Source organism: Atractosteus spatula, chromosome 1 (assembly GCF_055471065.1).
Source record: "Atractosteus spatula isolate fAtrSpa1 chromosome 1, fAtrSpa1.hap1, whole genome shotgun sequence".
NCBI classification, from domain to species: Eukaryota; Metazoa; Chordata; class Actinopteri; order Semionotiformes; family Lepisosteidae; genus Atractosteus; species Atractosteus spatula.
The window spans coordinates 50,099,652-50,111,936 of NC_142706.1; the positions used below are offsets into that span (position 1 = coordinate 50,099,652).

General features: G+C 42.6%; 1 protein-coding gene across 1 annotated transcript; it reads left to right on the plus strand.

The window, feature by feature from the left end:
* Positions 1 to 7,906: 7,906 nt before the first annotated feature.
* Positions 7,907 to 11,542, plus strand: foxi2 (forkhead box I2). Its single transcript, XM_088918148.1, has 2 exons — positions 7,907 to 8,498; positions 10,571 to 11,542. The coding sequence occupies exons 1-2, from the start codon at positions 7,907 to 7,909 to the stop codon at positions 11,119 to 11,121; spliced, it is 1,143 nt and encodes a 380-aa protein (XP_088774274.1). The 3' UTR covers positions 11,122 to 11,542.
* The last annotated feature ends 743 nt before the right edge of the window (positions 11,543 to 12,285 follow it).

Here is a 12,285-nt window from a genome sequence, read left to right on the forward strand (position 1 = left end):
TACACACATTGTGAGGTTCAGATGTTTTTTATTCCTTCCTTAGGGACCCTAAGCAGTTCACAAAGACTGACTATTTAAATGTAATTTAAGATGGCAGCTCTGAATTAAAGCTAGCATGATTCCAAAATTAGCAGCAAAACCAAATCCACCTTTTTCTCTACTGTTCCAACTACAGGCATCCACCTCCACACCAACAACTCCAATAACATTTTATACTCCACTGCACTGACTATATCAGCGGTAATGACAGCCTTTCACCTTCAGTTCCAATGCCATTCTGCTGGCTTGTAAACTGTGTTTTCTACTAATGAAAACTAAATTTAGCTCATTTAGTAACTATCACAGTTTTTTTTTTACTTTAAGCTAAACTTGGAACAAGAAATGCTTTAGAAATATCTAAGGATCTGTTTGAACACGGTTTTAATATTTGAAATTCCTAGGAGTAAAGCTAAAGCTAAAGTAAAAAAAATCATGTTTTACTTGTTCCTTTAGGTCATATCATTTCAAATGTCTGTATTCCCCATCTTGGAGTGTAGTGATGTTTACAAAAAACAATGTATTAAACAGCTCTGCTGTGAGATGGAGCACTGTCACCCTCCACATCACTGATCCACCCATTTTCTAACCACTTTTCCAACTCAGGGTTGAGGGAAAGCCAGAGGTTATCTACTGTAGGCAAGCAACCGGCACAAGGCAGTTACTGATCACTGAGATATGATCCTCGCTACAGACTAAAAACTGGTTTTATGTGCATCTTTAACTGCAAAAATGCCTTGGTAATTTTATTAATTATAAGTATTAGTGGTTCAGTGGTAGAATTATAATAATAATAATAATTGCTTACACTTGCTTTTCTGGACACTGCACTCAAAGCGCTTAACAGTTAATTGGGAATCTCCTCCACCACCACCACCAAAGTGCAGCATCCACCTGGATGATGCGACGGCAGCCATAATGCACCAGAACGCTCACCACACATAATTCTCACCTGCCATGCAGAAGGGTTCGATTCCAGCCAATGTGACAATGTGCACGTACTACATTGCCGACAGCTATATCATCCTGCAACTTGCAACTCACAACCGGCAACACCCTGAAGCTAAGGAGGTGTGAGCCTGGGCAGTACTGGGATGCGAGACCTCCAGGGAAAGCCAAGGTTGGTGTTAGTAGGTGGGACAAGCAGGGGGTGCTCACCCCTGTGATCTGTGTGGGTCCTAATGCCCCAGTATAGTGACGGGGACACTATGTCGTAAAAAAAGATACCATCCTTTGGACAAGAATTGACAAAGACCAGGAGGTTTCTCTAAAATAGTAGAGGTGTTGATTATAATAATTAAGAATAATTCACAGTTCTATGTGCAACCACAAACTCTGGGTGCAAGTAATTTCAGTCCACTTATGACTAGAGCAACCTCGAGAACAAGCCGGGACCACTTGTGTATCTGAGGGAGTTTCAGTTGTGTGGTTAAATATTTTCCACCTGACCCCTGCGCTTGTTAACCCAGCCCTGTCCTGCTGTATTTTGTCCTCGTCTGTTATCAACCTTGTATTGATTGATCTTTTCTTGACACTGCTCGTCTCCTGTGCTACTGCGGTATGAAGCCTCTTGGCCAGGTCCATCCATCCATCCATCCATCCATCCATTTTCTAACCTTAAATCTAAAAACCTTCTTCCAGTTCTGGGTGTCAGGGAGCCAGAGGCAGGGTACATGCTGGACGGGACGCCTGTCTGTTGCAGGGCTGATCTTAACCAGCTCGTCATTACGTCATTCTTCTGGTTCAATAAAGGATTATGACAGTTTTTGAGATCAACCATTAAATTAATATGTAAGCTCTTTTTGCACAACACCTCATATAAAGCCATAGCAATGGTAATGGACATTTACTTTTCTAATCATCTATTCATTTTCTAACCACTTTATCCAATTCAAGGGGTCACAGGGCAGCAGAAGCCTATCCCAGCAAGCAACGGGTGCAAGGTCCAGAATTGAACCCAGGACCCCAGCTCTGCAAGGTAGCAAAGCAAGCCATTGCACCACCATGCTGCCTTCTTTCCTGGTCAATAAAGACTAAAAAAGGATATAGGAAACTAGTGTATAGCACATCTTCCTTTAAGACTTGTATGCAACTATAAAGCATAACCACAGGGTGGCAGCAGTGTTGCTCCAGTAACTTGAGAGACGGCTGGAGCTGAGGTCAGTGAAGAGCTGTTTCACAAGCACCCTGGAATCATCAGCATTTCAACACCTGTCTTTGTCAGAAGCCTCCAGTCCCCCAACACAAGTCAGGCAACTAACTCTTTAAAGCATATTATTTCTAATGTATTGCTCAGACAAAAACTTCATGTGTCATTTTGTTGGTGGAACTTACAGTTGACGACATCAGGAGGTCATCTGCAACCTACTGTAGGCATGAGGGAGCTGGCAAGGTAGGATGCACCCCGGACATGATGCCAGTCTATCGCAGGGCACACACAGACACAAACCCACTCTCTGGACTGGGGGAGGAAACCAGAGCACCAGCACTGTGTGAGAAGGACAAGCACAAGGAGACAGTCACATCAATACTCAGTAAAGAAGTTCTTCTACAATCCTAGACATTTCTAGTAAATCTGTTCACATGCACAGAATAAGAAAATTAATGAATGCCATCTAACACTCTTCTGAATACATTAACACCCCACATACTAAATGTACCACTAACTGTAATTAAAGCGCACCCAGATCCATTTAGGTTGCAGTCATTTATATCCACACAATTTCCTGCTGAAAACAGGAAATTATGTGGATATAAAACAGGTATAAATTGATTTAAAAAATCTGCTACAAAATCATCCGGAGGTATTCTTCACAAAATAAATCAGATTATAAACAAAAGAAGGTAATGTGGCACATTTAGCTCCTTTGGTTCTTAGTAGCTAGTTGATCTCAGGATCTCACCCTGCTGTATTTTGAAAAAGAACATCAACAACATTCAACTAAATGGCTGGTCAAGTTGTTATATACTCCTACAAATCTTTGTGTAAAGAAGTGCCTCCCGTACTCACAACTGAATCCACTTTCCATCATCCATCATCTCCACTTGTGTCCTTTAGTTCATGATACATTTTTCCTTCTGAAGACTGCTGGGCTGACTTTGTCCGGAGCCTTTGACGATTGTAAATTCTTGTATCAGGTCCCTCGTATTCTTCTCTGTTCAAGACTGAAAAATGGAATTTCCTTAAGCCCGTCTGCATGAGACATTCCCTTTAAACTCAGTGTGTCTGGTTGCTCTTCTCTGGACTGATTCCAGAACAACAGTGCCTTTTTTTGTAACATGGTGACTGAAATTCTCAGCACTATATTCTAAATATCGTTTTACAAGTGCATTGTAAAATTTTAACATATCGTCTCATGACATGCATGCTTCTCCTTTAAGTGTATATACTTATATCCTGTCTGCTTCTCTACATTCTGTGGATAAGGATCAGATAAGGATCATCAGTGAAATAAGACCCAGAAAACACAAGTGGACACTACAGGGACACACATTTCAAACTGACAATAGGAAGGACTTCTTCATACAATGGGTTGTGGGTGTCTGAAAGACCCTCTCCATCCCCACAGACGAAACTGATACTCTGGACACTTCAAGAAGCTCTTTAGATCTGCAGTGATTTAAAATACCAAGGCCGCCCAGTTTGTTTGTCTGGGCTCAGATGTCCTTGCAGAGATCCAGGAATAGGACTGAACTCATCAGATTGGCTGTTACACACCATGGAGCTCCACTTCAGATTTCTCTACCTCTTTCGATGTTTAATTAAAATGAGAATTTTCATTTTAATTTCATTTTCAATTAAAATATACATCTGTTTCACATCTGTACATGGCCAGGTATTGACGTTCTGAGGTTTCAGAGGACCTGGGTCCTGGGAGGGAGCAGGCAGATGAGGGGGGTCTGAGACGAGTCCGAGACAGGGGTGGGTGGCGGCTGAGGCTGGGGGGGCTGGGTGTCTGGATGTCTGGGTGAGTACACCTGCTGGATCTGCCTGGGAGATGAGAGCTTCACATCAAAGGCATGTCACTCACTCTGCAGAAACACTAGCACACCCTCTTTCCAGCATCAGGCCATCTCTCTATCTCTCATCTCTCCAGCTCTCCATCTCACAGTGCACTGCCTCACTCCAGCACCAGGCCATCTCTCTATCTCTCCAGCTCTCCAGCTCTCCAGCTCTCCAGCTCTCCAGCTCTCCAGCTCTCAGTGCACTCCCTCACACCAGCACCAGGCCATCTCTCTATCTCTCCATCCCTCCATCTCTCTATTCCTCTATCTCTGCAGCTCACAGTGCACTCCTCCTCTGAACTGGACATTGTAGCCACCCCAGCCAGTCCATATACTCTGGATGTTTCACCCCTGTGTCTGCTGGCTTGCATTTTAGTGAAAATCTTAAGTTTTTACAGTTCTCAGAAAGGCGTTAATTTAAGGTTTATCTTACAGATTCACAGGAAACCTGTCAAGCCAGACATGTTCCTGAAAGACAGAGGCTCAACACAAGTAGGGACAGAACCCAGTGCTGCACAGTTTACCATTGTGGATCTCAGAGCAGTGTGCAGAAGCAACTCACTCACTCCGAGTTTTTTTTCTTTACGTTAAGAAAGCGTGGTGAAACTGAATGAAAACATTCTAAAACAAATGATACAGTGGACAGTAAGAAAAAGATGACAGGGCAAGAACAAGGACAAGAACTCCTTCATGGAGTCTGTGAACACACTGCTGCTCTGGACCCGGGACAACAGTCCTCCTGGGGTAAGAGGGTAAAAGTGCCCCAGAAGTGCCCTTCCAGGACACCGGTCCTCCCCTGGGGTAAGAGGGGAAAAGTGCCCCAGCAGTGCCCTTCCAGGACACTGGTCCTCCCCTGGGGTAAGAGGGTAAAAGTGCCCCAGCAGTGCCCTTCCAGGACACTGGTCCTCCCCTGGGGTAAGAGGGTAAAAGTGCCCCCAGCAGAGCCCTTCCAGGACACCAGCCCCATCTCTCTTCTCCAACAGAGACCAGTCGTTTCTCCCAAACAAACATATGCCGATCAAAAGACAAAATATCTTCATCATACCTGCTCAGACACACACTCAGCTTGATCTTTGTCCTTACTGGGGAGGTGGTACTGAAATGAAATTCTTTTGTTGCTTCTGTATGAAAAGAAGGAAATATTTCTTATCAAGGTTAACATTATAATAACTCATCACACCTGACATTGCGTGGCATTAATCATGTTTTATTTACAATTATAATTCATACTTTGACATCTACAGCCTAATGACCAAGACAAATTTGTAAAAATGTTTAAATTATGTTAAAGTGTTAAAATGATTAATGGCTAGTCTATCATTATGCTGATTCTAAATGTATTTTTCCTTTTCTTAAAGTGCTGTATATACTGTACTGTATATATACTGTGAAGCGGATTTTAATTTTTAGAAAATTACTTTTATCAATCTGATATTTATTTTAAAATGTTCTCTGTGCAGCTGATGCAGCTGGTGTTAATCTTTAACTGAGGATATTTTTATTTAAAATAATGTATTTCTTGCTGGTAGAATTGAAATTAATTTCTGATATTTTAATCTTGATTTCCTTTGAAGAATTGTTACATGTACTGTATTTTCTCATTACTGTTTTTTTTCAGAGTGGTTAAACTTTTTAAGAAACATTCTTTTTAATATAAATCTATCCATCAAGTAATTAAGGTGCAGACTTTTGCCCGCTCTTTGCTAAGCGAAAGAGAATTCATTTCCTGTTGCGAACTGCACCAAGGGTGGTGTAGAATTAGAAGAGTAAAGGTTTTCCGTAAATAATTTTTATCTGTAAAAAAGACACACATGACTTGGTTACAGGGACGCAACTAGCTGAAAAACAATAATAAATATTTTTAAGACTGTGTGACAAAAATCACTTGGTAGTTTAGTGTTAGTTATTAAAGAAAACATTCTTTGCTTCATTATTTTCTAAAGTTACAAACTGTACATTTAATTAATCACAGGACAAGAAGGAAACAGAGCACAAATTAACAAGAAGCCACTCATTTTGCAGATCTTTCTCAATATGAAAGAATTGTTGCTGACATGAATGAAGATTCGTTTTGATAGTTTAAAATTATCTGAATAATGTACATTTAATAAAATCACACAGGAAATTGAAACATTGAATCGGTTTTAAAATCTTTCATCTTTCAGATCTTTTTTAAAATGCTCTTTCAGACAACCTTTATAGTTACTCGCTTTCGCTGTTTAGACAAATCTATCACTATTAATAATGAGAATAATGACAGCAAAATAACGACCTTAAGCACACTCAAACTTATACACCTTAATTAAAATAAAACTAATTCATTTTCGTGTTAAACCTTTTTAATTTTAAAACCGTCTTACAATGTATTTTAAAAATGAAATTGCAGAATGAAGTTTATATTAACTTTTGTGTAGCAATTTACACTCGCGTTTAAATGTTAACATTTTTTCTCATTATGTGGAACAGGTGTGTCTAAAAAGCAACGTATACATTTAACTATTAACTATTCACTAATAAAAACATTAATATTTTATTATTGTTCTTGGTAAGGGTTTGCAGATCATTTTGCTCTATAATATTTTTGTTTTAGCTGCGCTTTTTAACTACGCACAGGATAATTGTGGTTAACGAATTTATAGTTTTGTATTTTTAGATTTTTTTGGATTGTGATGGAAAAGAAAAAGTGCTCAGTGCGATCTCCTTAATTCGTTCGGGGGAAGATGCGGGAGCCCACAGCGCCGACAACCTTAAGTTCGTTATAGCCAATGTTGTATATGATGTCCGTACTGTACATTTCCAGTACTGTATGTCCATTCATCGTCCAATTCGGGGTCACAGGGGAGCCGGGGCCTATCCCGGCAAGCAACAGGCGCAAGCATACAGTAGATACACATCTATGTTTTTAATATAATTTGTCGGTCGTGGTATTAAAGCTCTTCGAATCTGAATTTGTGAGCATGAAGGTTCGGCACAACTGGGACACCCTGAGACGACGTATCCTCTCAAAATACTAGTACGCGCTGCTTACTCCGAACAAAACCGCCACCAATCATCATCATCATCATCGCCGTCGATGTCTCTAACTTCAATTGAATTTTCAATCGAATTGAAAAATACCTGAGCGTATTTAAATTCATACGCCCCAAATTATGGCTCTGATGTAAACTCTGAGTGAAACTCTGATGAATAAAAAGCTCTCATTATACAGTACTTTAAATGTGTGTTCGTTGCGTTTGATATTTTAACATTATATCCGTTCTAATGTCAATCTTGGGGATTTTAGAACCGAATACTTGAAAAAAAAAGACTATTTGAATTTTAATCTCAGGGTGATAGGATCTCGTTGTTATTTTCGTTTCATTTCACCTTTCCGAAAATAAAGATGTCTTTAAAAATAGAAAGAGGATACCTGTGGAGCGCGTGATACGCTCGACTCGACACACTGACAGAAAAGCTAAAGCTGTGCGGCTAAAGTTACTCATCAGAAGGATCCCTGAGTGAAACCGCGCAAGGTGTTGCTCTGCGCCAGGCGACTTCTCTGTTACTGCGTCCCGCCCTCCGTCTCCCCTGCGCTCTCCCTGTGCCGAATCATGAATGAAATGAAGCTCCCCTGCCTTGTCTGTCATTGGTGGTGAGGCATCTTTGAGCACGCCCAGTCCTGTGGATGCGAATTTCGGATTGGTTGACTCTCAGCTTCGTACTATTTGCGCCCGGCCGTCAGCCTCCTGCGCTCGCAGGGGATATAAAAACCGGATTCCTGCGCGGTCCGCTTGGAACTTGTTGCTGCTGTTGCCAACTTGAAGAGTAAACACAGCCCGAGAGGAAACGTTCATTTTGTGCCATAGCAGGGCTGCCTGTGGGGATTATGAACTCCATTGACTCGCAAGCCCACCACAGTTCACCAGCACCAAGCCCGCACAATCCTCACCTCAAGAGCACCCAGGAAGCCCCTGAAATGGCTGTGTACTGCGACAATTTCAGCATGTACCACCAGCAGAGCTTGCACAGCACGCAGAGACCCGGTGGCTACGGACTGGGGGACTACGCGCCGTCTTCCAACCCCTACCTGTGGCTCAACGGGCCTGGGGTGAACTCGTCCACTTCATACCTCCATGGGAACAACTCGGCTTCCTTCATGCCGCCTTCGTACGGCTCCCAGCGACAGTTCCTGCCGAATTCGTCGGGATTCGGGGGAGCCGATCTGGGTTGGCTGTCCATAGCCAGCCAGGAGGAGCTGCTGAAGCTGGTGAGACCCCCTTACTCCTACTCGGCCCTGATCGCGATGGCCATACAGAACGCTCCGGAGAAGAAGTTGACTCTTAGCCAGATCTACCAGTACGTGGCGGACAACTTCCCCTTCTACAAGAAGAGTAAAGCGGGCTGGCAGAACTCCATCCGCCACAACCTCTCGCTGAACGACTGCTTCAAGAAGGTCCCCCGCGACGAGGACGATCCAGGTGGGTCAAAGTCCGGTCCACTTATACACGCTCGGTTCTGAGAATGGCCCGTATTATTGTCAGTCGTGTCATATTATTATATGTCCATGTTATGTATATCATATTATTATAGGCCCATATAATTGTCAGTCAGAGTCAACACTCTTCCAGTTAACACCTTTTTTCAAACATACGTAGCCTAACATTAAATATCCATCCAACAGGTGAAAAAAGAGTCATCTCAGACAGAATCTCACGCCTTACAGTGGCCTTCAATAGACAGCTACGTGGTGCATAACGTTTATTAATCAGCGATATCAACTAATCACAATTAATTTTATCAGAGCAAAAAAATCATTTTTTTTTCACAAAAATGTGCAACCACAAATCGCAACTGATAAACGCATAAGACACGCCGTGGAATATTCAGGACTACAGATTCAAACCAGAAAAACCCAATCTGATACAATGCAAATAAACATGCCGTGTACTTTACATAATGGGTCTTAAACTTCCTTTCTAAAAATAAAACTATGTACAACATTAAACAATATTAGCAACACTTTTCAGTAAACATCAGGTGTTAAGCAGAACAAGAAAAAGTCGACATTTGTTTAAATAAAGAAGAGATATGCAGTATATAAACTACAGGCTCCACATATGTATTATTCTTCTAAATATTAATACACACTTAATCACCATTAAAACACACAGAGTGAGACCAAACTAACAACCCAATAAATGTTATTGATCCCAATACTTACGTATTGCATTTTAATGTCCCTAGTATGTTTCTTATAAATCCTATGTCAAATCACCTCGCGTGGCTCAATATTATTCACACGCCATATCAGCTGAGAAAGCTCCACTGACTGCCCAGGTTTAAAATAAAAAAGCATTCACTTTACTCTTCATTGTCTTTAAAATGCTTGGATTGGCTTGCCCAAGGACGACGAGCTGATTTTACTCAACTAAAAAGAGTACTGCTTTCCTTTACTCCTTTACATTGTCTTAAACCAAAGCCAAACACAGCTTCACTGAAGTGCTAACCCAACCCTTTGATCAGCCTTCTAAAAGACAAACGGTGACTTCAGACCTGCACAGAAACGGAGAAAACCAGTTTTCTGCGAGCAGCCGAGGAAGCGGCGGTGAGATAGAAACTGCTGTCTTGGACAGTTGGATTCCTCGCCCCGTTTGCGCGCTTGACGCGCGAGAAAGGGAAGTGTGAGAGCAGTGAATGAAAAGCGCGAGGGGTCAGAGCACCGACCTTCAAGAGGTGTGATAAGTAGCCTAAGCACTGCGGGCTCTGGAAAATTCATGGAGAGAAATTCATGAAGAGACCCATTCTGCGTTCAGCACGGGCCCAATCACACGCACTCTATATAGTATATACAGGTTTTGTCATTTTCAATCGCGTTTCGCGATCAAATTCTTCCTGATGTCAGACTTCTGATGTGGGCTTCTTTGACAGTCTTACACCACACCACACAATCAGAAGGGGTCTTATTTTGGGAGTTTTTGTGATTTCAGTAACAATTTATTTTGTAGATTAATTGATTACATATCTAATAGTGCGTATCTTAAACCTTAAAACGTAATTGCCGTTGTTGCCGAACTTCTTTGTGCGTCGGAACCAAATCACTCCACCCGTGCTGAAGCAGCACTTTTTATTTAGCGCTGGAGATTTTGTCATTAAGGCTTCCACATTGTCACTCCCTTGACTCAACATTTACTTAATACATACTTTTGTGAGATATGCTGAAGAGGTGAAAATGGGGCAATTATTCTCTAGTTTAAATCTGAATATTTGTTTTTGGTGGTTTAACATTTGGGATGATAATTGTTTGGATTTAAATGGTTACTCATTTATGTTACCTTGGTTTGGAAAACGGTGCATTTTGGAATGTGATGTTTATGTACATGATGACTGTAACTATTGTATATCTTAGTGTTATTTTAATGCGTCCTGTAGAAAGTGAGTTGTTAGGAACTGTGAGATGGAGCTTAGCACTGTATTACAATGAAATTGCGTATGAAAATTGGTATAGATGTAAATGTAAATGTCAAATTACGACGTTTCTGTGTCTTTACAGGAAAGGGTAACTACTGGACCTTGGATCCCAACTGTGAAAAGATGTTTGATAACGGGAACTTCCGCAGGAAGAGGAAGCGCAGGTCGGACTCGAGTAGTGGGGCTCCTGCTAACGCCAAACCTGACGAGAGCCGATCGAACCCAACCGTCAAGCCAGCCGACAGTCCGACGCTCCTGGAGCCTTCCTCCCCGGAGCTAGACACCGCCACAGAGGATCACAAGAGCTCCTCTCCTCCCGGCCTGCCCTCTGCCCCCTGCTTCAACAGCTTCTTCAGTAGCATGACGGGCCTCGGCTCCGGTTCCGTGAACAGGCAGGGGTCCCTTGGACTGGTGAACGAGTTGTCCGCCAGGAACATCTCGGCTCTGAGTCCGTACCCTGCCAACTCCCAGCAGGAAAGCGGCAGCGCTGAGCTGACAGACAGCCTGCAGCTTGGCCGCAGCGTCTACTACAACTCATTCAGCAGCGGCCAGGGCAACCAGTTCAATGGCCACTTCTACAACAGTTTCAGCGTGAACAGTCTGATATACCCCAGGGAGGGCACTGAGGTGTAAGGGCAGCTGAAGCAGGAGTGGAGTGTCTTACAAAAATGTTGTTCTCCCCTGGACAGGGATGTTCGCTGGTGGACCAGGGCCGGGGACTGGGTTCGGGTTCCTCTATCATCAGGCACTGACAGGCGAGACCTAAGCGCCCTTTTACCTTCTTTAAAGAGAACATGCACGAGTGGAACCGTGACTGTACTAACTGTGCACCAGAACCGCTCTTTTGCGTTAGCTCTTCCAAGGAACTCGACGCGATTCCGTGAAGCAGCGATTTTCCCCCCCACCACACCTCCCCCACTTCCCCGCACCTCCTTTACTTCAGCCGTCGTGTTGTGACCTACAACATGGATGAACCAAGGCAAAACAGTCGGAAACGGTGCACTTGTAGCGTCCGTACCCTTACATTGTAAAGGAATATTAAACCTTGATTCACATAGACGTGAACTGTCCTGCCTGCTTGGTGGACTTCGGTGTTCCAGTCGGCCGAGGAATCTGCGCCCTTAGCGGGCCGCGGACAGGACAGCTGTTCTGGGGGAGATGTGCCTTTCAAGCCTTGTCTTTTAAATTCTGACTTCTGTGGACAAGTCTAGAATTCCAGTCTGCCAAAGCAAAACACACAGTAGCCCGTCACCGTCTTCCTGCAACGTATTTTTTAAAGTATTTGTAGTACAGCAAACGGGTTTTATATCACGTTTTACACCTGTTTCTAGTTTGATACTCGTGTAAATATAAATATATATTTTGTATTTTATATTTTTGTAAATTATGCTTCTAAATTTGTATTATTTATATAAAATGTATAGCGGTGTACAAATGTAAGGTTTTCCTAAGTAGTTTTATAGGCAAAATGGTTTTAAAAAGTTGCGTATCTAAAGATGTAGTAATAAAGGAAGAACAGAGCGTGAAACTCGATTGCACTGTTTTTTCAGTTATGTAGCCAAGCATCTAAAATTGTGTGACAAAGTGTATCCGAGAAGTGTTGCCGAACTAGACCCAACGCGTTGCAGAGTGAAAGCCGAGCTGCTGATCAGATCTGGCGCCAGAACTGGCGGAGATTTACCGGCGGTGACGTTTTGACAGCTTTAGGAAGCCTGAACTAGCGGCGCACGCCTGTTTGCTTGAAACCTCTTCATTATAAAATCTTTTATTGTCTCAGCCAAATAAATATCATCTATG

Excerpts from the sequence above, each read along its gene's own strand:
- foxi2 (XM_088918148.1), top strand. The coding sequence starts at position 7,907 with ATGAACTCCATTGACTCGCAAGCCCACCACAGTTCACCAGCACCAAGC. Across the intron at positions 8,499-10,570 it reads CCGCGACGAGGACGATCCAG|GAAAGGGTAACTACTGGACC; the intron begins GTGGGTCAAAGT and ends GTGTCTTTACAG.